Source organism: Phaethon aethereus (genome assembly GCF_964289735.1).
Source record: "Phaethon aethereus genome assembly, chromosome: 2".
In the NCBI taxonomy this organism is placed as follows: Eukaryota; Metazoa; Chordata; class Aves; order Phaethontiformes; family Phaethontidae; genus Phaethon; species Phaethon aethereus.
Window position 1 is genome coordinate 160,743,469 of NC_138582.1, and position 25,149 is coordinate 160,768,617.

Sequence of the window (25,149 nt, forward strand, 5' to 3'; positions counted from 1 at the left end):
GGCAAATATTTTCTCCATTTAGGTTGTTAAGCAGCAAGAGGAGTATATTAGTGTGACATAACATGTGTTTAATTCTCATGAAGTAACTGAGGATTATGTTCTCCAACAGTGGCCTATCAGATACAATAATACTGGATATAATATCCAACTACCTGGTCCTTCCGAATAGAATTACAGTCCCCCTTGTCAGTGAAGTGCAGATCGCTCAGTTGCGGTTTCCTATACCAAAGGTAAGCATGTTTTTGTTAACACTAATAATTTGGCATTTAGTTTTTTCTGTAGTAGTAACTGTTAAAGATATGCACATCTGTGTGAATTTCTAAATACAGTTACAGCAGTAGTACAAATTACAGTGAATCCAGAATCGATTTAATTGATAGATAATTTCTGCTGAGTTAATGTTTTATAATAACGCCAATCAGGATTTTTTTGCTTTGCTAGAATCTTAAATATATTGCTTGCTAAAATAGTTCAACTGTATAGACTAAAAAGTAAGCGGCATATGTTCTACATTATCACTGTAAATTATTTTTAGTTCTCTTCACTTTAATATTGTTACTATTTATTGCTACTGACTTCCAGTCAGGAATCTCTTGAGCACTAGGTCTGCTGTGTGTGTGGATCAACGTTGATATGCCTCCATTTACAGTGTTTCCAAACGAAGTTTCATGTTAAGGGAATCACAGTGGAAATTATAAAACACACATTGCATAAATTGTAATGACATGTTCAGATTGCGACATAAATTCATTTTTTCCTTTTTCAGGGTGTTCTAAGGATACACTTTATTGAAGCTCAGGACCTGGAGGGGAAAGATACTTACCTAAAAGGGATTGTCAAAGGAAAGTCAGATCCTTACGGAATCATCCGTGTGGGCAACCAGATTTTCCAAAGCAAGGTCATCAAAGAAAATCTCAATCCAAAATGGAATGAAGTTTATGAGGTATAACCAATAAAAATACCTTGTGTGTTCTATGAAGTTGTCTTCTAAAGTTTCTTTTGTTAAAGATGATACTCTGGGGACTTCCTTGAGGAGCTTCTTGATAACTCTGTCTAAAAGCCGGAAGTTCTGTAACAAAACAGAAATTCTCCATTGATGTATAGTTTTTTTGTGTCTAGAATAAGCATCAGTAATTCTGAATAACAGTCTAGTCTCTTAAAGCCAATGTCAGCAAATAGCATCTGAAAAGCTCTTATACTTTCTCTGCTTATTAAATTGCATCTTTTTAAAAGATTTGCTTATTGATATGTTTTAATACACAAAGGCACTCCAGTTCAATGTTCTACTGTACCATGCCATTTAAGAAAGCTATTTAGTTTTGCCATTGACAGTGCCATCTTACTGTACTTCCAGGCCTTAGTATATGAACATCCAGGACAGGAGCTAGAGATTGAGCTCTTTGATGAAGATCCAGATAAAGATGACTTCCTGGGAAGGTAAATGTTATGGAGAATATGTTTGCAGGTATTGAAAAGCGATTAAGTATTTTGATTGTTTTTTTCCTTTTTGCTTTTTATGGCAGTTCTAGTTCTGATACTGATAAAATTATTATCTTTTTAAAATGGTGGTAGTAAGTAGTTCTGTAATTACTTCATATATGTAAATATATGTATATAAAAATGTGCTTGTGTGCGTATATACACATCTATATGTTTACATTTTTAAATTTTTTTTTAAAAAAAGGTAAGTATTGTGAGTACTCAGGAAAAAAAAAAGTGTGTGTTTTTTGGGGGGTTGTTTTTTGAATTGTACCCATCCTGCTTTAATATTTATAAGGTTGCACTAAGTCTTAATTCAGGCAAAGTTAATATAGCTTTATAATTCTGTATTTTCTTCATCTTTATAGTTTTTAAATGGCTATCTCACAGTTTATTTTTCTCTAAGAGCTGATCTTAACTATTTGATTAAAGAAAAAATTTTGCTGTAATGCTTTTGCAAACATTACTCACTCTTAGATTCCATAGGCCTGCCTTTAGTGTTTACCCAATAAACATTTCAGGGTTTTAGTCAGCTTCTTTCTCCAGTAATTTGTCACCTTTATTTCTTGCAGAGTTTTGGAGCTTCCCATTGTTGCTTTCCATACAGAGTAGAACTCCCTTATCTTTCCAGCTCCTTCTCTCTTAACAGGAGCAACAGTACCTACTTCTCTTCTCATTAAAATAAAGAAGTAGGTAGTACAAAGGCTTCTTTTCTTTGCACTTCCCTAATCTTACACTGAAGTGGTGGGGGGGGAAAGTGGCATAACGTGTACATCAGTACTAATAAAATGAAAAGCCACAACAAATGTTCATGCACTGGCATGCAGTTCTCTGCCCTATTTAATTTTTAGCAGATTCCCTGGTACGTTTTTAGCTTTTGTGAACTAGCACTCTCCCAGACAATGCCAAAGCATGAATTTGGTCATAGCATACATCCAGGGGCTATTCCCAGTGGGTAGTTTGGATGTGGTCTCTGTTTTGAGAGTTTGGTCATATATATGTGAGCCACATTGTGCCAGTTGCCCTTGTAGCTACAAAATGGGCTCTAGTATAGGCATACTTTCTGTTACCCTGCATTCATCTTTGTTCAGCCATTTCATTCCCTACTTCTTCCTTTCTTAGGGGCTAAAAGAATAGTATTCTGCTTTTTTGATCACAGTGGAAGCCTGGATACTCAGCAACCACAGGGTGGGGTTTGAGTTCTGTATTAGATTTTTTTGCTTCTTGGCTAAAATACTGATTTTTTTTTTTTTTTCTTTTTTTTTTTAGTTTGATGATAGATTTAATTGAAGTTGAAAAGGAGCGTCTTCTAGATGAGGTAAGTGTTCAGTAAGTTTTGGTTTATGGAAACCCATCTGTTGTATATGTAGGTGTTCTTGTGCTATATTTTTTTTCCTGGGGATAGTTCCTGTATGTGCATTAATAACCTTAATGCTACAGAATTAGATTCCCTGTGGTTTAAGAGATATCTGAATTGGTGAAATCCGAATAATAATGCCATTCTTCTTCTGTCTTGGGGTTTTAAGATTACTAGTATGTAAATGCAAAAACCAGTAAGTTACGTATTTGGTGAGAGCTTTTTGTTAGAGGAGAATAGTTAATTGCCTGGTTTAACTATTGTTATACTTAGCAGACTAATTTTTGTCCTGTATTTAAGAGAGATTTTATAGTAATGTTATGCAGGGTTTGTATTTCCAGAACATCTTTACAGAGCTTAAAGAATTCTCTTCTTTTTAAAAATGCTCTTACTATGTAACGTAGAGGTTCATGTGGCTGTTTTTGTTATTCTGTGTTGTAATATTTAGTGTGAAATAGGACACTTTAAACAATGAATCAGATCTTTTCAGACTTCAGCTCAGTGAGATTTCTAGTAAAGCTTAGCATTTCTTAAATGTCCTGAAGAGCCAATTGCAATCATGTATTTATTTGGTGTCAGATTATTTCACATTACCTTTCTTAACTTTTAGTGGTTTACTTTGGATGAAGTGTCCAAAGGAAAATTGCATTTAAAACTGGAATGGCTCACATTGATGCCAACTGCTGAAAATCTAGACAAGGTATTAAAGGAACACATTACTTTTATGCTAATCTTAATTGTTGTGGGGTTTTTTTCCTTTTAATTATGTAACTTAATTCTCTAGCTGTTGTGAATTTGAATAAACCTGTAACTTTATTCCAAGCTGTTTGTCTTTAGAAATCTCAAACCAGTCATAACTGTCAATGTACTCTTGTGGCATGAGATATTTTAAAATACTTTCATCGTCCTCTTAATGTTATGGTTTGAGAATATCAGCTAACATTTCATTAGCCTGGGAGATAAAGCTGAATATGATATTGTAATCTGTTCAGCCTAAAAAAAAGATAATTAGGAAATTGGGTGGAAATTTCCATAAAAATGGGTTTGAAATACCTATATGAGTCTTGAAAACTTACTTCTTATGCTACATAGTGTGCATTTGTGAATGTTTGTGTTTGGGGAGATGTTTTAAAAATATTTTTCAGGAATGGGACAGAAATAATAATAATTGATTTTCAGAAAGGCTTGTTTTTGGTTTAGGTGCTAACAAGCATTAGAGCTGATAAAGACCAAGCCAACGATGGGCTGTCTTCTGCATTGCTTATTCTCTATTTGGACTCAGCAAGAAACCTGCCCGTAAGTTATATTCTGATGGGGTATGGGTACTCTTGTGTACTTCCAGCATGTCTTGCTTGGTAGTATGACACACTGCTTTACTAACACACATTATGCCATGTTTTCTATACTTTCTCTTGTTTCAAAACATGTAATGTAAGGTCCACGTTTCTAGTAGTATAGTATTATAGATATATATTTAATAAATTACACTGATTAGGGAGTAATGTTTTTTCTTTAAAGAATGCTCCTTTCCTGGACTTGAAAGACTGCATGTTTTTATTACAGTGTTTTCCATAAATAGTATGGGATTAGCATGAGGAGTTTTAAGGAACTAACTGGGAAAAGGCCCACTTCCTTGAGTTCAGGAAAACTTGCTTGCTTTGGTTTAGGGTATCTGTGGTAGATTTGAAGGTGCTGAAGTTTTCATCATGAAATTAATACTGTGCAGTTGATGTTACAGTAGCAGAAAACTTGTATGAGATTTCTGTCAGGTTGTCATTTGGAGTATTTTTTATTTGCTTGTGCAAAACATAAAAACCATAAAAATCAATGGTTCTGCCATTACATGCATGGGACTGTGAAATACATTGTTTATGATAAGCACAGATTGTTTTGTAGTTTACTTAAGGTTAGTAAAGTACTGTTCCTGGTTGTAAATTACAGCAGTAATAAAGTAAACCCTACCATAAATAGATATGCAAAGCATAACTGTGAGTTTTGCTGTTTTTCAGCATTGCTATTAGAGGAGAAATTCTGGAAGTGATGACCAAAACACTAACCAGAGAATAAAGTTTTCAAGCCAGACCTTTTTCATGCATTTTGCTAATTTGTCCACTCAAATTTAAGTTAAAATGACACATCAAAGAGAGTAGTAACAAATGAAAGCTTAGTAGCCTAAGCAATTTACATCACTGACTAATGAGTTCATGCCTGCTCCAGGGTGTATAGAGCAGAGTTTGGAAGTAGTATTTATAGGTTATTTTAAAAGCTAAAAAGATGTAGCTCATTTGGAATAGAGTCCTGCATTCCCTTTTTAACCTCGCTGTACTGAGTTTAGGGAAAGTCTGTAACTTAGCAGAAAAAGAGTAGAATTACTCTAGTACAGAGGAAGCAGAAATAGAGTAGAATTCTGGTGTGCTTAACATCAGTTTCAGAATACTGCAGCACACAGAAAAAGCTTATCTGCCATCTGTTTTGTGCACTAGATTAAATTCAACCCATTTTATTTTCTTGTTCAACTACTAGATTTTACTTAAACTGTTACAAGTTTAATATATTTGTTAAAATACCCTAAAGCCTCTTATTTAAAATGAATAAAGTTCTCTCATCCACAATTTCCAATTTTTTTTCCATACTTCCCTGCTTCTCTATATTAGATTAGCTTCTCCAGCAAATACTCAGAGGCTTTGTCATAGGTCTAGTTTTTTCTGTTATTGTTTTAAATAAACATTCTGTAACATTGTCTCCCTCCTTCAGAAAGGTTAGGCTGCAAATCTTGCATTCTGCCTGCTTTACAGGACAGTGTTTTAATTTTGATCTCTTAATCAGTAGATCTCTAAACTGTAGAACACAAAAAGGGTAAGATCCTTGCACAAAGCTGACCTGTTAGGAAATTTGGGAACAGGATCCCAAATTTCTTACTGCTGTGTCTGATGTTCTGTCTATACAGTATAAGATTGCCTGGATGGGTTGAGACTGAGGATGGTCATAGCGTAGGACCTGTTTAACCCTCTTCTTTTTTTTTTTTTTTTCTTTGTCTTGCTCTACCAGCCTAGAAAAGCAGTTGCTACAGATGACTCCATATTTAAATTATAACATACTTCTGGAAAGAAATAACTTAAAAGACTGTGATAGAAAGTAACATTGAACACCTGTAAAATTCATTTGACAAGTTTACAGTGATAAAATAATACAATACTGCGTTAAATTCAAGTTGTCCAAAACTAGACACAAAAAGGCTTCACAGTTAGGTGGGTGGAAAAATAGCATGGGAAGACTTCTTCATGTGGGAGAACTGAAAAGATTCCTATAGAATCTACAAAGACAATGCTTCAATACTGTCATGGAGCTGCTAGACAAACTGCAGTGAGTTATAGTGAATACAGCTTTTTTTTTATGTCCATTTGATTCTAATATGGAACAACATTTACAAGGCTAAACATGAGCCAGACAAGGCTGGTTTCTTGTGTTGTGTCACTGATAGGGGTCATGTAACATAATAGCAAAATTAATCGGGCTTTTGAATTGCATGTATTTATGGGGAACAAAAAGTTCAAAGAGAATGAAGTCTGTTAAAATTACACTGAGCCTTATTAATAGTTTTGAAGACTTTTGTCTAAAACTTTACTGTTATGAAGTATTTTCTAGATGAATGTGTACTTTTTATTATATTCAAAATGGATTTCTTAAGTTAATGCTGATCAGGGGTACATTTTAGATCTTGTCATCAGCCTTGTTTTGTTTGAGTTATAGTGGATAATCCCCAGCACAGGCATTTCTTTTGCATAGATGCATCACAGTTGTGGGTTGCTGAGACATTGGGATATTTGTCTGAAATATGTTTCAGGTGGAATAGAAACGGTGTAGAAGGCTGGTCTCTAAATTTTCTTAGTTGGATCTGCCATATAAATCTGAACTACCTAGACTAAACTTGGAAAGTAGGCTAATATATTTGAATGATAAATAAAAAATAAAAATCAAAATACTTCTCACCTTTCTGCACTACAGAAAGTAATTTAACAGATGAAACTACTTGTAATGACAAATACTTACTTACTGTTTGTTATCTACTGTTTTCTCTGGAATCCTTTGACTGTTTTCCTTAACTTTTTTGTGTAGTAAAGCTGCTTATGCATTCATACTGCCACAATCCCATCACTCTGCTTTCTCCTTCCATTTCCATCTTCCTAAGAGTATCTACGAGGGAAACTTTGGGTGTGGATACTTAAAAGAGAGGAGAGCATCGGGACTAGTCTTTTGTGAAAACACTACCTCACTCTATAGAGCACTATTTGTGAGTTCTCTGGTATTATTTGTATTGTACCTTTTATCTGCCAGAGTGTGGATTAGTGCTACTAAAGCCACTCACTCTAGTGGAATGAGAGCATGCAATTTGTTTTGCTGCATGGTTTCAACAAGTGTGCATTGTTTTTGTGCTATTTTTATTGCATTTTAAAGGCTACTTAAATTTCATTGATCAGCATATCATTGGGTAAGTAATTAATTTTTTATGATAAAAACCCAAGATAAGTTTGTTGTAAAAGCTCTTACATTTAACTTAAATTGCTGATTCATTGAGAAATAAAATGCATACTATACTAGCACACTGTGTGCTGGTGAACTATTGGCTTTTATTGCAAAGAAATTAAACTAATAAATATTACAACCAACATCCCTGCAGTTTCTTTACAAGGTGATGCGCTCAATGTTTGTAAGAACTTGCAACCTCTCCACACTGGTTCAAGTACTGCTTTAAAAATGGGTGTGGTTCTTTGCACTCCCCAAACTATAAATTCCCTTGTAAATTCTATTTCACTCCATGGTGCTCCTTGTTTTGCAAATTCCCAAGCTCCTTTTCTTTTTTCAAGTTAGTCTGTAGTTAGGAAAATCCAGGCCAGGAAGAACCACTAATTAATATTTTTTGCTTGAATTTAATTTTACAAGAATGTTAGTTACAAACTAATGAGCCTCTGAATATCTTACACTTAAATCTGTAAACACAACCTTGGTATCTTCAAAAAGAATGGGAATCTCTTCCGAATAGGAACTCTTATGCCATAGAGCAGTGGGTATGCCATTGTTAAGATAAATTTGTTGCTGGCTGGCTACTTTTGGCTTATATAATAAACTTTGATTTAAACAGACCCACCCCACCCAAATCCCAACAAAACCATTTTCTGTGGTCCTTTCCGTTAGTTTTTGTGTAGAGGTTAGTTTTAAAGTATCAAAAAAAGTTACATCCATTAACAAATCTTGTTAAAATTTAATGAATAAGAAATGCAGTTCATAAGCTATGGTTCAGTTATCTTGGTATTAAAAATGATAAGTAGTTGCTGTTTCTTTTAGTTATAAAAATACTAGATACATGCTAAAAATAATTTTTAAAATATCAAAATGTTTGGTAAAGAGTGTAGCCCTGATGTTATTGATCTTAGGGTCTTTGCATTAGGACTTGTCATCTACTTGTAACAGCATCTATTTAGACATTGGACAAAACTTTCCAAATCCCTGAAGCAATTTGTGAGTCAGAGTGGAACAGCAACCATTTTAAGATATCCGGGTTTGGATTTCCTTCAACAGCACTGTTAACTGCCTTGTTGTGCACTTGCATGGGTGCTAGTCTTGCAGCAAGCAAGAGGACAAGATTTTATGGCTGGAAGCCAGGAGAGAGGAGAGACCTAATTCAGACTTCTACTTAGTATAATTTCAGAAACTGAGTAACACTAGTTTAATAGTATGTTATCGTTAGCTCATAGCAATTTATTTTGTTTAATTTGGCGTCTGTATAACATACAAATTATCCATATTTTAAAACAGCTCTTGCAGATCAGTGACTCTCTTCTGGTCATCAACTGAGGATGCACTCACAGATTCAGAAACTTCTAAAGCCCCATTTTAACCCCAGGAAAGACTTAGTGAGTCAACAGAAGTAATGATTCGCACTCCAAAGCATACTGAATTAGGATCTGGCTTAATAACAAAACAGCTCGTCAGTTACAGTGTAATTTATGGGTTTGTTATTAGGATTTCCTCCAAATGTCACTGGCTGTTACAGAATACTAGCCTGAAACTTGCTTTATTCCACTGTGTCGGTTAGCAGTTAAGTTCTTGGATACCCGTCCCCTTTTCCTATAACTGCAGAGAGACTCAGAACCATAGCAACAAAATTTTGTCACCCAAGGCAAGAGCCTTTCTTGGCTTTTTATATTGAATACTCAGTTTTCTTCTCCCAGCCTTTCAGCAACCATCCTCATGGACCTGCAGCTCCTTCCCTTGAAACCTGAAGTCTGACTTAAACATATTTGCCCCAGCTGATATCCCTCTTGGCCTATCTGTGCTATGATTCCAGAGGAATTGAGATATGTTTAATATCCAGGAATCATTGGTTGCCTGCCTTTATAATTGATCACGTAGGTTTGTTTTTGACTTTTAAAATTCTTTGGAATAATAATATAGGGGAAAAAAAAAATGTGTACTGAATAAGCAGGTGCAAATGTGGAGGAAAGATGGGCAGTAAGGTGAGGGGCAGTTTAGGGTTCAAAATAATCTTGATGAATTGCAGATATGATCTGAAAAAAATAAGGTGCTTTCCCACAGAGGATGGTCATTGCACCCATATAAATATGCGATGGAAATAGTTGTCTAATGGATAGCTTGACATAAATAGATCTGTAGTCATGATGTATCACACTGTTATGAAAGATGGACACCATACTGTGTATAGAAAGAGGAATGTAGCCTGTAAGATGTACGTCCAAAACCTTCTGTTCTACTTGGCCATTACTAAGGCCCTGAGTTTCGCCGTAGCAGTTCAAGATCTGGAGGACACAAGTGATGATAATGAGAAAGCCAGTAAACGTGGCTAGCAGAGGAAGGGTAGCTAGGATGAGTTTAGCCTTAAGAAGTAAAGATGGGCATGGAAATGATACAAGGCTGCTGCAAAGAAAGTGACTTTTTAATGTTTCTCAGAAAACAAGAAACAGTGCTTAAACTCCAGCAAAGAACATACCTGTTGGGCATTATAAAATTTTCTAATGAAATGGATAGACAAACTTTAGGATTGATATGTCTAGAGATCACAGAATCACAGAATCACTAAGGTTGGAAAGGACCTTCAGATCATCAAGTCCAACCATTAATCCAGCGCCACCACGTCCCCTAAACCATGTCCTGAAGCGCCACATCCACACGTTTTTTGAACGCTTCCAGAGATGGCGACTCCCATCACCTCCCTGGGCAGCCTGTTCCAATGCCAGATATTGTGCAGTGTCCATCTTTGAAGGTCTTTCAGTACAATGATAAGTCCCTAACAAGTAAATAGCTGTGGAATACTCCTTAATTTTATTTTAAGAAAAATAACGATTAAAAAAATCCCACCAAAACCAGCCACACCTTATTTCTGGTTTTCTCCAGTTTCATCATATTGGATGTTCATTCTGACATAGAAATTTTAAACCTGAGTGCCAGGAATCTCATCATAAATACTGGCCAACTTCAGGATCTGACATTCTGAAAGAAAATGTAAAAAAGTATTTCTGTGCAAAGGTTAAATCTCTCTTTAAATGTTAGTCACTTCTGGATTTGAATTTTGGGAAGGCATTTCTTTTGGCAGAGCATTAATAGTATCATTTCCTGTTCATAAACAAGCATGTTTAAAAAGACCATTATGCAATTTTTTGTTGCCACATATTACAGTTTTTAAAGCAGAATTCTCCCTTGAAACAAAAATTTGTGCTTCAAGAAAAAGCCAGCCATAAGTGTACTAGCATGAAGTCTGTTTTATTTCAAAATACTATTTCCTGATATTATTTGTTATGAGTTGAATGCAAATTTTCTGTAACATTTTTGTACTTCACATGTGTCACTACAAGAACAATACATTATTCTTAAAATAAAATTTAAAAATTTGCTTAATTAATGGAAAGCAGTCAGAGGTTTTGTCCTGCTAAATGAGTTCAAATTCCTATTGCTAGTGTATTTGCATGTCCTCCTTCAACTGAGTAAAGTAGTAGACCTTCATTCTAGTTAGCATGCAGTGTTTGTATCATTCATCTGCTGAAGAGGCTCAAAGGACTTAGATTTTTATAATGATCAATACTTTCAGCATAGTCATTTCTTTCATAAAAGGAATCTTGTATATAATTACTTGACTTACCAGTGAAGCTTCTATGTTGTGAAAATGTACTTAACCAAATTTAAAAAAGGTTTGTTCAGACAGCAGTCCATAGGACACCAGGCATTCAATAAAACCTATTTTGTGTAGTTTCTTTGCTATGGTAAAAAAAAAACTGGTAGGAGAAATACAAGTGGACTGAAAGTGAGTGTATTAGTTTTAAAGCAGAATACAAACATTCGGAGAGGACAACTGGGGAAAAAAAGTTTTGTCAGCCTTTTTTTGTTGTTGTGGTTCCTTTATTGTTTCATTTGAAAGATTTTTGGAGTTTTTTGAGTTGATTTTTTTTTTCCTGCTTTGTCCTATGTTGTCATGTCATAATTAATTAACCTAGTGAAGTTGCTTCATTGCATGACTTATTAACCCTTCATATGTTCATTCTCTCCTGACTTAAAAGCATAATCCATTAGAATTTAACCCTGATGGCTTGAAGAAAGCTGCTGTTCAGAAAGCCCTAAAGGTAAAATTAATATAGTTGTCCATTTAAGGTCACAAAAGTAATTGGAAATGCACAAATGCCTGCAACACTTCTCTTCCAGCAGTGGATGGGATTTCTGTTGCCAGATATCTATATGTATTTTTCCATTTTACTTAAATTTGGTTTCAAGAAGTGGTAAAGACATTGGTAAAACACTGTGGTTTGTGGTAATTTGAATTTTAGATCAGCTGAGTGGAGTATAGACTGGGTAAAAAAAAAAAATAGTCCTGAGAACTAATTTGAAGTCATAGCTAAAGAACAAAGCTGACATGAAAGCTAAGACATCTTTTACATACTGAGTGATACTTTATTGGTCAACTCTGAATGATTAACCAATAAAATAAGTCTCTGACATATTTTGAAATAATCTTGTTTCTGCTAGATGTTTTTAGAAGGCTTTACTTCTTTTATATAAATGATAAATTTAGCCCAGCTTTTTGATATGGAAGACATAGAGTTGAGAGGCAAACTTGGAAGGCATAAGCCAAGTTCTCAGCTGGAGGAACTTGGAGAAGAGGCAGTCTCTAATTAGACTGTGAACAGCAAATCTGTCAGTGGCAGGTGTTAGAGGTGCGTTATACGTGTGTGTACATATTGCTGCCTATTTAGCATGAATTAGAATTATTTATATTTACATATCAGCATAAGCAACAGGGTCTTTTGTCAACTTCAGTAGTTTCATCGTTTTATGAAGAAGAGGGAGTTTCAAGCACCTTTATATGGATAAAGAAAAAATGAAACAAATTTCACCTACTGTTTTGAAATACCATCAGTTGGAGTGTAATCTGACTTTCTGTTCCTTAAACCTTTGTATTCTGTTGTCTTTGACAAGAGCTAAATATTTTCGATTAGAAATCATAAAAAGGGAAATGCGGCATTCATCCAAGAAAGGAGTGCTTTCTTAACAGCTTTTTTTCTAAAGGGAAGTATGGTTATAAGCAGTGTGTCACATTAAATTCAAGTAATATTAGTGAAAGTATGATGTCCAAAATGTAAGTTCAGTTCCAAAAATACCTAAATTATGCACATTCTTAATATAAAAATACAAGATATTTTAATCACCTGGCTGTAATTGTGACCTTACATGCATTAAGTAGATTTTAACTAACTTTCTGTTTACGTACCTGATCTGTACAATTCCCCACATGGTAGACTTGAAAGCATATTATTAACCATGTATACTATATTTCCTAGGCCATTTAAACTGCATTAACACCTGCTTGAGATGATTAACTTTCATGTCTAACTTTTCTTTCTGACTTAAATTTTTGTTAGGTTAGTTTAAAATTCGTGAATGAAACATGCAGTTGGGAATGTTCCTGTGTGAATACAATTTGTTTCTAAACTGGTGTTTATTTTTTACAGTTTGATGTAATGCTATACAGCTGGTGAGCAAGGCTCAGATATGGCAGATGGTTGATTCTGTAATAAAGAGTATCTGGTAAACTGTAGAAATATACATCAGGTACATTGTAGTGCATCTTCTGTCTCCCCAAACTGAAAAGAGGGGGAATAATCAATGTTCTGATACTACATCCAATTTAATAATACTACTGCAATGTAAATGAAGTAAGCTTCCTGAGTTTGTGCATTTTCCATGTGTCTCATCTGCATGCAATATTCATTTTGCAGTTTTAACTATGCTTCATTAGCTTTGGGGGTTGTAGTGCTCATTAAAGGATAAGAATTTGCACTTACTAATTTCATTCAAAGAAAACGGAAAGGAGTCTAAAACTCCTGCTTATTTGTAGCCTTTTTGCTTCAGCATTTTTAGGGTAGTTGGATGCCTTCACGTTAATGAGTTCACCAGTTACTAGCCAGTCTGCCATTCAAGCCTGTTGAATAAAATACTGAGAATAATGGATAAGCATATAGTAGGATGCATATGATTTGTATTTTTAAGGTGCAAACATTTACATTTCAGAGGACAGAGGTTTTGCTTTATTCTGAAGGCAAAGTTTTTGCTTTTTCTTTACCAGTCAGGAAAGAAAATAAACAGCAATCCCAACCCACTTGTTTTCCTGTCAGTTGGACACAAGGCACAGGAAAGTAAGGTAAGTTCCTACTCTTTATACTTTGCTCTGTCTACAAACATTTGGTGGCTCTGTGTGCTTGGCATTTTCTGTCAAGCCATTGAGTGTATCCACTGCACTAAAAAGTTACCACCAGAACTGAAATTGCCTAGAAGAAGTCAAGGATTGAATGGGTGCTTACTCAATTTAAACTGTCTGTGAGTAGAGGTCAGACTTTGTAGATGTCCTTCCACAGTAGGTTCTGATCTGCAACTGGGATTCCTACAGTAGTGATTATATAAATAACGGTGTTGGCAAACAGCAGGCTTCAAAATAGATGAAGATTTGAAAATTTACAGAATCACAGAGAAATGCCCGGGTCAAAAGGGACCACTGAAGATCATCTGCTTGAACTTTCTGTTTAAAGTAGGGTTTTAGATCAGTCAAAGTGCTGTGCAGCTCTCAGGAGATCATAGTTTAGCTAGGCTACTTTGTTGTCTGACAGTTTTTCTGCTTTGAGGTATGGACCACTTCTGCACTTTGAGATGGCTGTCCTCTAGCACTCCTGAGCTCCTTTGCCCTCCAAGGTAGATGGAATCCCTTCTAACAGTTCCTAGAGCAAGCTGATACCTGCTTTTCCACAAGTCCAAGGCTTTTATTCTGCTATTTATTTTCCTCATGCCCCTTAAGGTCTTAAGCTCTGTGATCTTACGGTCACTGTAGCCAAGGCTGCTGTTGACAGTCACATCTGCAAACTAATATTCTTCATCTGTAAGTAGCAGATTCAGAAAAACACCACTCCTAGCCAACACATCTAGTGATTGAGAGCAACCTAACACAACAGTGTGTGTTTTCCTAGCACAAACTCTTAAACTGCTTGTGCACCACTGTGCTGCCTTCTTAGAAAACATTACAGTAGTTGATGCTCCCAGCAAGAACCTGGTTCTGCAGACCTGAGGCAGCTTTGAGTTGTCTGAAGAAGTCATCATCCATCTCAGGTGGTCTGTAACAGGTGCCTGCCATGATGTCGATCTTGATGGTGATCCCAATCACCTTGATGGGTGATTTTGACCCAAGGCATTCAATGTACCTGTCGTCTTGTCCGTAATTAACCTCTGTGCATTTCAAGAGCTCTTTAAAATAAAATAGCAACAGTGATGTAATACCTAGATAGGTAGATATATGCAATGTGTGTGTGGCGGGTTTTTTTGTTTGGTTGTGTTTGTTTTTTAAGTAAAAGTATCAGTGAGCCAAAAGGAGAGGACAACTAATTTGGCTTCTTCATATCCTGTCAAAAGTGGTCATGAAGCCTAAACTATGTCTTATGTACAGTCTTCGTTTTGATACTTATTAGAGAATGGAGACAGAAATTCAAGTCCTTTGTTCCTGGAGATAGTTGTTTGGTTTTTTTTTAATGAGCGCTTTTTTCTACACATACCCCACACCCCCAATGAGTGAGTTGCTGAAAGTAGTGAGATTTGGCAGTGAAATCTTCCACATGGCTACTTGGAGATTAGAAGGAAAAATGCTATTTTCTAGGAATTTCATTGAGTTAGCTCAGCCCTTACAGGGAAGTTTGAAAAGAGAGATAATGCACCAGTCTGAAGACATTGCATTTGTTCATAGACTGGTGTGAAGTAAAGGTTCTTTAGCAGGAGTCTTACTTTACGTACAGCAACTTCAATGCAAAGATAATCTATTACATGTCCCGTGTATAATTTTATATGTGATATTATATATGCCTTGGGCAGATCCCACTTGGCCTTTGTTTAAATATATCAGGTTTCAGACATGAATTTTGCAAAGCCAAAAGGAAAAATGTACTCAACTCTTGACACTGGCTTTATTAGACAAAAATGTTTTATAATTTGTATGCTTCCTGTTCTCTAACTGTAGATTCGATACAAGACCAATGAACCAGTATGGGAGGAAAACTTTACTTTCTTTGTACACAACCCCAAAAGACAAGACCTTGAAGTTGAGGTATGTTGTCTCACTCTCTTTAGATACCCTTCTTTTCTAAGACATTTCAGTAGTAACATTCAGACATTACAGGCTGTTACAAAATGAGACTGAATATATTGTGAACACCATTAAAATTACACTTTAAGTGGTTTTTAAGACCAGGCTATGAAATGTTTATTTGCATTTGTTACTAAAAGGAAGAAAGACTATAACCAGTCTCTCACCAGAAGAATATAGTTGATGGTTGTCTTACTTAAAAAAAAAAAAAAAAAGAAAGGAAAAAACATAAATTTTGATACCTGTTTCAAAACTTAACAGTCTTAACTGCTAGCAGAAATTGCTGTTATGTATGGCTGGTTTGTTTCCTCTCTCATTGGAAAAGAAAAAGGGTAGAACTCATGGGTTGAGATAAAAACAGTTTAATAGGACAGGAAAAAAAAATTATAAAAGAATATACAAAGCAAGTGATGTACAGCACAGTTGCTCACCACCCGCTGACTGAGCTGTGGCCCCTCACCGGCCAGCTCCCCCAGTTTATATACTGAGCATGACGTCGTATGGTATGGAATATCCCTTCGGCCAGTTGGGGTCAGTGGTCCTGGCTGTGCCTCTTCCCAGGTTTCTGAGCACCCCCACCTTCTTTCTGGCAGGCCAGAGCATGAGCAGCTGAAAAGTCCTTGACTGCTTAGCAACAACTAAAAACATCAGTATGTTACCAACATTTTTTCATCCCACATCCAAAACATAGCCTCATACTGGCTTCCATGAAGAAAATTAACTCGATCCCACCTGAAACCAGGACAATTTGCTATTTCCTTCTTCAGTGTAAAGTAATCTTATGATCAGGGAACTTTGATTTCAGAACAAACTACACTAGATATTGTTTGGATTTTTTGTTTTTAAATAAAACTATAATTTCCTTTTCTTCCTCTGAATTCTTACAAAGCAAAATGATAAAAAATGACTTTGCTTCTGTGTTCCTTCAGGTGAGGGATGAACAGCACCAGTGTTCTTTGGGGAACTTCAAACTGCCTCTGAGCCAGTTGCTGGAGAGTGAAGATTTGACTATGCATCAGCGGTTCCACCTGAGCAATTCTGGTCCAAACAGTACTATAAACATGAAGATTGCACTCAGGGTACTCTAAAACTTTTCCCATTGTAAATACCTGAAAGCATCTTTAAGACTATTGGGACTTCTGGTCTAGCTCTATGAAGAAGAATGGATTTCCTTAGATGTCACAATGCCAGGTGTCTTTAGTTGTGGCAGTGCTATCAAGTACACAGATAACCTCTAATTTAAACACATTCTATTTCAAAACCAGAAAATTCTCTGAACAAAACAGTATGTCAGCTGCATTAATTAAGACTGAGGTTCCCTGTGGTTTTATGTTCGGGAATCATGTTTGGAATCTGAATTCTTTCAAGTGTCTTATGACTCAATAGGCTACAGATCAGTGAAATCAACTTTCTTAATAGAAATGGAAATGAGGTCATGATGGTTTAAAAAGAATAAAGTTTATAGGGAAAGGAAGTACCTTGATAGTACTAGAAAAATTCAGACCAACTTTCAAGCACATTGAAGTTTTGAAGACAAAACTTGCATGCCTCAAAGTTGGTTTGTCTTTTTTCCCGGATAAATTATTTGGTTTAATAAGGTAGTGTATCTCTTTGCAAACACTGTCAAACTTACGTTAACTTCTGTTACTTGTTCTTTTCTAAAGCACTTCTTGCTTACTTGTCATTAATAAATGAAAATAACCTATAAAAGCGAAAGTAAGGACAATGAGTGAGAAGAACTTGTGATGTAGGATTAAATTTCAAAAGATGAGGAGAAAAAAATTATATAATAGCTTTCCAGGTGACTAGAGCTGCGAAGTAAATAGCAGTTGCACCAGACATGTGTAGAGTATGGGAAGGGGATAATAAGAATAATTCTAAATGAATGGAGAATTTCACATTATTTTATAGTTACTGTAGTTGCCGCAAAGAAAATGGAGCTGTGTTTTTCTGTGCAAAAGGTTTCCTGTTGTAGTGTGAATACTGTCGGTTCTGCATTAGTGTCTGAACGTAACAACTTGTCACCAACCAGAACTCTTGCAGAAACAAATTTGATCCTGTCTTTTGTATTGGAAAATAGTAATATTTAATAATTGAATTATTTTTATTTATTGTTTAAAAACAACAGGTCCTTTCTCTTGAAAAGCAAGCAAGATCTCCAGATCATCAACACTCAGCCCAAGTGAAAAGGCCATCTCTTTCCAAAGATGCCAGAAAATCATCTTTTAAGCCTCAGGTTCCTGTCTCACCACCACCTGATTCAAACAAACCTGTCCCAGCTTCCCCAGTGACTGATAGTGATAAAAAGACTGATACAGCTGAAAAAAGTCAGCCTCCCAATGCCAGCCCTCAGTGGCCAACAGATCTCAGCCGAAGTTCCTCCAGTCTTCATGCCTCCAACTTCTCTTATTCTCCCAGCCACCTCTCAGTCAAAGAACCCACTCCTAGCATAGCCTCAGACATATCTCTGCCTATTGCCACACAGGAGCTACGGCAAAGACTACGACAGCTTGAAAAGTATGGTGATAATTACTTGTTTTTGCAATATATCTAAGCTGACATAAAAAATGTCATCAGTGCAGCCAGTGAAAGAGTGCTTAGTTTGCACTTCAGTAATATTTTTTCCTGTTGCAGTTTGAGCCTGGTATTTGAAAATCAGTCATTGTGATTTTCTGCTTCCTCCTGGTACCTCAGACAGTGTCTGCAGTTAGAAGTTACTTTACCATTGCAATCATCCGCAAGATAAAGTTCACCTTGTTCTCATAGCTACACTGTGCAGTGCTAAAAAGAGTGGGATGGCAAGAGGGGAGGATATTTTTCCATACAACATTAATGACTTTCATGGCAATAGTTGTCTGTTTCCCCACTGAATCCGACTGGCATTAGTATTAAGCTGAATATAGCTGGTCTTTTAAAATACTCAGAGGGATAGTTGATTATAAAGAATGTTAAATGAATAGTCAGTTATGTTGTGGAAAGAGTGATGCACTTCACTCGCAAGAGAGAAGCAGCGATATGTTTTATTGATGTAAGACAGTGAGTTAACAAAGTTCAATGGTAAATGTGACAGTGGTTTAACAAGATTCGATGGCAAGGTACACTTTATTATTTACTGCATGGAGGAAAGGGTCAGATAAAACTGTTAGGGAGCCCCTCCTGTTGAGTCACAAGGTTCAGAGAGGACCCTCTTGCATTCTAAACTCTTCCTCAGAGAGGAGTCTAGGTGCAGCTGGATCCAGACTTAGCCCCAGACTTGGTCAACAGTTTATGTCTGTAGGATTATACACACACACACACACACACACACACACACACACAATTAGTCATTTATATCACTTAGCTATGATTACAAAGTTTCAGTGCGCTTATTGCCATGTCACTTACCGAGTAGCTGACATTACTCCTCCTGACCTTAAGGAGTAACCTTGAGAGGCATCATGGTGTGCAGCCTGCTGCCATGCAGGAGAGCTCTACAAGCGCTGGGCTGTCCACTGCTTACAGAGTAAGCTGATTGACTCATAGACATATTTGCATATTTCAGTTGGTACATGCTCAACTAGCCCTCAGCTGTTGAGCAAGATGTCTGGGTTATTGCACAAGATAGCACTTAACTATTGTGTTGTTAACTGTCTCCCTAGAGTCCTGCTTAAGCCAGATGCAGCCATTACAACTGCCACTGGTGGTTATTGCTTAAGCAGAAGTGAGGCCAGGTGAACATACGCTGCATGCTGCAGCCATGCTTTCTTAAATTCTCTATTTTTTATTTTTTTTTTACTTCTCCCAATGGGCAGCTGTACTTACCAGTAAAGATAGCTGAGCAGCCATTCTGCTCTGAATAGGGGAATGGAAATCAATTCCCTATTCATGTAGCTTCTCTGTGAAGCTACATAGAAAGATTTTAATATTTTATTTGTAAGGGATTGAACCAATTCCTCTTTTTCTCTTATCAGAGTTCAAAGAATCAATACAGTAATACAGGTTGGAAGGAACCTCTGGAGGTCTGTCAGCCCTCTGCTCAAAGCAAATCTCACTTGAAAGTTAGATCAGGTTTCTTGGGCCTTGTCCAAACAAGTTTTGAATCTTCAAGGATGGAGGTCTTATAAACTTTCTCAGCAATTCCAGTGCTTAACCACTCCACTGTGAAGATGTTTTTTCCTTATTTCCCATTGGAATTTATCTTGCTGCAACTTGACTTTGGCCTCTTGTTCTTTTACTGCACACAACCACAAGGAGTCTGACTCAATTTTCTCTATAATGTCTGTTTTAAGTAGTGAAAGACTGCAATGGAATCTGCTGTTGACCTTCTCTTCAATTTGTACAAACCCATTTCCTTCACCATCTACTCATGTGCTCCAGTCCCCCATTTATCTCTATGGTCCTCTGCTGTCTCGTTTTCGGTTTATCAGTATCTCTTCTGGCACAAAACTGGGTTAAACTTTGTTAACTATGATGAATGTTGAAATAATACACAAATTTCAAACTTTCTCATTTGATAAGAGTGGTAAAGCTACAGCTAAGAAGGTCCTTTATTGCAGGCCCCATGTTTTTAGCTGCTCTGATTTTTATTTTATTTTATTGTAACTAAGAAAATACTGAAATGAAAAGCTTCTTTTCTAAAGTGAATGACTTGGGAATTTTAATGGAGCAATCACTTTGTAGCAGCTGTTCACAAAAGAGGCATGACTCTCCCTTGAAGTTAAGATATCCTTCATGTGATTGAGAAATGCCAAGCATGCCGTATACTGTCCTGTGTGAAACAGAAAATACTCATAGGCAGTTCACACAAACTAAAATAAGCATTTCATAGAGATGAGGTAACTCTGCAAATATTTGTCATTCTTTAAAACAGAAATTCTTAAACATGGTGCTTGCTTTTTATTTAAGCATGAGCTGTATTTTTAAGTGTAAATTGATTCTAATCTTATTTTCAATGGGGCATGAGCTACAGAAAAATAAAATGGCTGTGTTTATACTGTGCTTTTAGCTTTTAAGACAATAAGTGAGTTTATCACTCTTTCAATCCCAAGAATATCTATATTTCTGCGTTAGAGAATTTAGAAAAGAATGAGCTGGTCTTCTAACTGGTTCCTGGTCATAGGTAAGAGTGGCCTGTCACTGAGGTTTTCATTGCAGTTTGCACCATTATTCTTTCCAATTTCTTAGGTACTGCTTTAATGTTTATTTTAGGGTAACCAAGTTCTTTACTGATAATGGTTTCCAGAGTGCTGAAGAGCAGCTGACCTCTAAACTGACAAGACTACCTTGCTTATTTTGGAGAGTAGAGCTCTTGAGCAAGGAACTGAAGTACAAGAAACTGTTGAAGATATGCTGACATGCTAATGTGTGCTCTCTTTTACATTTGATCTAGTGAAAAGTTTAATGGATAATACATGATTTCTGGGAAAACTACTCCGCATATACTTCTGTTAGGTCTTACTTTAAGTATGCGTTTTAAAAACCAAGTGTACTGTTCTACTCTTTCTTGCAGTGGAACAACTCTGGGGCAGTCTCCGTTAGGACAGATTCAGCTAACAATTCGTCATAGTTCACAAAGAAACAAACTGATTGTGGTAGTGCATTCCTGCAGGTGAGTGTAAAATACCAAATTTCATTTCTGTGCATATTTCTCTGTAAACTTTGTCACATCTTACCCTCTTAAATTGATTGTCTGGGTGATCTTTGTTACTTGTAAAATAACATAGTGATTGTAACTATGTGTAAATACAAAAACATTCAGAGCTGTACTTAGAATCTGTAAAAACTTCAAGATTTTTCTGTGATTTTGTATTTGTCTGTTATGCCTCTGTCAGATTTTAAGTTAAAATGGCATGTAGATTTTTATCAGCAGCATCTGAAAGCTATCTCTTAAGAGACTGAATTTTTCATGGAATGACAAAAACGTATGATTTTTGGAAAGCCATCTCTAAACTTTGAATTGGAATTTAAGAAACATTGTATTCCCACTTCTGCTGTCTGCTCAGCATTTATCTGATCTTGTACGAGTCACTGCTTGGCTTTTTTTTTTTTTTAATTTTTCTTTTCCACTGCTGTTATCTGTGTCCTGTATCCTGTGCATCATACTTCATGCGGGATATCCCACAACTGATTCATGTACTAAATTAAGTGATAGTAGTGTAGACACTTACATTCAGCAATGTCTCATTTATTTTCTAAGTGTTTTACCTTGTTTTTCCTTGTTTTTTCCTGGTCACAGAAATCTAATAGCGTTTTCAGAAGAAGGATCCGATCCATATGTGCGAATGTATTTATTGCCTGATAAGAGACGATCAGGAAGAAGAAAAACACATGTATCAAAGAAGACATTAAACCCAGTGTTTGATCAAATGTATGTTCTAAATTATGTGTAGTAGTTTTATATCATGTAATTACAAAGCTGTCAAATCAAGGTATCTCAGCTTACCTGAACGGATGAGCTGTTGAAACTCTTAGTTGTCACCATCAGACTTGATCATACCTTCCTCTTTTGCTATAATAGCTCTTCCCATCCTTGTATTACCTGTTACCACTATAGCCCTTCTTACTCTGTTACCAGCCACTTCTCTCTTCTTTTCTGCCTTACCCTCCGTCAGTTACATCGCCTTTGTGCTGGTAGCTAAGAAGCAGTCTGCACTCTTCTGGCAGTTGATCAGAACCTGAGTGCCTTTTAGCTGGGCAGTGCTGTTGGTATCCCTTTCTGCCAGGAAGCATGTTGATTCCGAGTGGCCAGTTGCCTGGCTGATAGATGCTGCCTCCTCGCTAGGACTGGCTGGTCAGTGTCTATGCATGATCAAATTGCTCAGTCAATCTACTTGGTAGCACTTTTCATCTTCCAGGGAGTCAGGAAATTTCTTTGTAGGTTTATATCCTGGCCCATGGGTTGCAAGTTGTGCAAGCTTGTGCTATATTATATGGCATAAAAATCCATATCTTTGCACTTAGCTTTTTGATGGTTGTTTCCCTCACATGTGTACCCCTTCCTCCCCCACCCATCACTTTTCAATAAAGATGACCTTTCTCTACAGACAGAAAGCTAATTTGGGGAAAACAACACATTAAGTCCGTTCTGTCCAAGGGAAATCTGTAAATCATTAGCTAGAGGCTCTGGTAGGTATTCCTGATAGTGCAGCTATCTCCCGTTTATTCCAGGTAATAATTTCTTTTTCTGTGTCTTTCCAAGTGAAATGTATTGCAGAGCAATAAAGCTGTTTAAGAACTGTAGTGACAAATAGAGGTAGATTGTGGTATAATCTTGCCCGCACTTTCTGTAACTTTCAGATCTAGCAAACAATGCATTCTTCCTTTAAAGTTGATAGGTTTCCTTGGTGTGCCAAGAAAGAAAAGGAGCTCTGGTTCTCAAGGACCAAGGATCAGTAAGACTGACCAGTCTTTCCCTTTTGGAGAACAGTGATACTGAGCTGTCAATATAGTAGGATTCCTCATTCTCTTCTCTGTAGAGTCAGTGGTTGACCTTTTCCTTGTTTTGTTTTGTTCGGTTGGGGTTTTGTTTGTTTTGTTTTACCAGTGGCTTCTAGAGACCAAAGGTAATGGAAGTCTCAAACATTTGATGTCGATATTGATCATAGTATTGAAGAAAAATTTTCGGCAAAACATGGGGATTTTTTTCTTCATTTATCTCGGACCTCATTTTTTGTTTGAGGAGGGGTATGGTTTGTTTATGATTTGAATTGTTGTTTAGCTGTAGGAACTGAACTTCCACTTCAAGTACAAAATTCTCTCTAAAGCATCACTTTGCCTGTCAGATTTGATTTCAGTGTTTCCCTGCCTGAAGTACAGAGAAGAACACTAGATGTAGCAGTGAAGAACAGTGGTGGTTTCTTGTCCAAAGATAAAGGGCTGCTTGGAAAAGTAAGTTGACAATAAGCAAATTCTGTTAATACAGCATGTTATTATGTGACACTAAACTCCTCTTGTGGTATGAGCGTGTTAGTGTTGACTGAAGCATCTGATTCAGGTATGAAGCTTTTAAAAATCATAGAGGGCTTAGATGTCAAGCTTCAGTAAGGGAAGGAACAAACTGCAGAGACAGACATCAGAAGATGAGGCAGTAATCCCTTCTAGAGAAAGGTAAGTTCTACTGAGGCTCGCAGTAACAAAAGAAACATGCATGTCAGACTTACTAATCATGCAGTCAGAGAAAGAAAATAACCAGTAGAAAACAGGTAATATCTCAGGAAATTTTCAGACAAACTGGAAAGACAACCGTGAGTACTTACAGAAGCACACAGAACAAATGTATGTTTAGTAATTAAAATTCCACGTTGTAAAATCCATGAGAAAGAACTGCTACTGGAGACCTTCCCAATGCCAAGACCAGTTATGGTATTTGCAACTTCAGTGTTCTGTAGGCACTCATTAAATCACATGTGATTTGGAGCATGCAAAAAGGAATAGTAAATTCCTACGCCCTTGCAAATTGCCATGTTTGAGCTCTGTAAAGGGGATGAGAGGTGTCAGAATCATGGGCAGTTCCTGGTGAATGGTATTCTTAGTTTTCCTGTTTACCAGGAAGGCTGTTAGCATAAACACATTGGCTGACTGCCATTACGAAGGTATGCCATGTTCAAAATTTAAGCCTTTGAGATGCTCTGGGACTGTATCGTTAAAGGGTATAGATTTTTAGGTCAAAAACAGCAACTTGAAGCTTTACTAAAAGTTGGGCAGATAGCAGACAGCTATGATGACAAGGATGTAAAATATATTGTTTATTAGTGCCATTACTTATACTGTAGTATACAGGATTGTCAGATTTGATCTTTAAAAGACATAGAATGAAACGCACACATAATGCATTGATTCCTAATTTAACTTTCCGCAGTTACTGATACCTCTGGCATCTGAAGAACTTGCTAAAGGCTGGACCCAGTGGTAAGTATAGTATTTCCTTTATTAGTGATAATACTACATACTAGTAACTGGTGTGTTAATAATAGTTTTAATAATACATGCTAAATGTAAAAAAAAAAAATTCTTTGTTTTTTTCATTTTCAGGTACGATTTAACAGAAGATGGTACAAGGCCACATGGTGCAAGTTAGGCCCATGGATACTGGGAATTCTCCACGCGTAATCTGGCCAACCTTTATATATTTTTAAAGGATGTTCTCACAGATGTACCAATATTATTTTTATAGCTTTACTGATTTAGTTCTTAGACACATCCCCAATAATTTTATAACACTTGGTCATTGTCCTGGTTTCAGCCAGGGTAGAGTGAGTGAGGGAACTCATGGTTTGAGATAAAGACAGTTTAAGAAGTAAAGCAAAAGCCGCGCACGCAAGCAAAGCAAAACAAGGAATTTGTCACCACTCCCCATGGGCAGGCAGGTGTTCAGCCATCTCCAGGGAAGCAGGGCTCCATCACGCGTAATGGTTTCTTGGGAAGACAGACGCCATAACTCCGAACGTCCCTCCATCCCTTCCTTCTTCTTTGTCCCAACTTTATATACCGAGCATGACGTTATATGGTATGGAATATCTCTTTGGCCAGCCTGGGTCAGCTGTCCCATCTGTGTCCCCTCCCAGCTTCCCGTGCGCCCCCAGCCTGCTCGCTGCAGGCCAGCATGAGAAGCTGGACTGTCCTTGAGTACTTAGCAACAACTCAAAACATCAGC

At 36.7% G+C, this 25,149-nt stretch overlaps 1 protein-coding gene across 1 annotated transcript in view; it reads left to right on the forward strand.

Annotated features, from left to right (window-relative positions):
* ESYT2 (extended synaptotagmin 2) overlaps positions 1 to 24,573 on the forward strand; it is a gene marked incomplete at both ends in the record, with an annotated part of 84,669 nt that extends 60,096 nt beyond the window's left edge. The window contains 16 exons of the mRNA XM_082015391.1: positions 110 to 230; positions 767 to 943; positions 1,355 to 1,437; positions 2,749 to 2,797; positions 3,447 to 3,536; positions 4,037 to 4,132; positions 11,404 to 11,466; positions 13,464 to 13,538; positions 15,393 to 15,479; positions 16,448 to 16,597; positions 17,647 to 18,035; positions 21,007 to 21,105; positions 21,733 to 21,864; positions 23,279 to 23,384; positions 24,355 to 24,404; positions 24,528 to 24,573. Of these exons, the coding sequence (XP_081871517.1) occupies positions 110 to 230; positions 767 to 943; positions 1,355 to 1,437; positions 2,749 to 2,797; positions 3,447 to 3,536; positions 4,037 to 4,132; positions 11,404 to 11,466; positions 13,464 to 13,538; positions 15,393 to 15,479; positions 16,448 to 16,597; positions 17,647 to 18,035; positions 21,007 to 21,105; positions 21,733 to 21,864; positions 23,279 to 23,384; positions 24,355 to 24,404; positions 24,528 to 24,573 (1,813 nt within the window). The remainder of the gene's footprint in view (positions 1 to 109; positions 231 to 766; positions 944 to 1,354; positions 1,438 to 2,748; positions 2,798 to 3,446; positions 3,537 to 4,036; positions 4,133 to 11,403; positions 11,467 to 13,463; positions 13,539 to 15,392; positions 15,480 to 16,447; positions 16,598 to 17,646; positions 18,036 to 21,006; positions 21,106 to 21,732; positions 21,865 to 23,278; positions 23,385 to 24,354; positions 24,405 to 24,527) is intronic.
* Between the last annotated feature and the right edge of the window lie 576 nt (positions 24,574 to 25,149).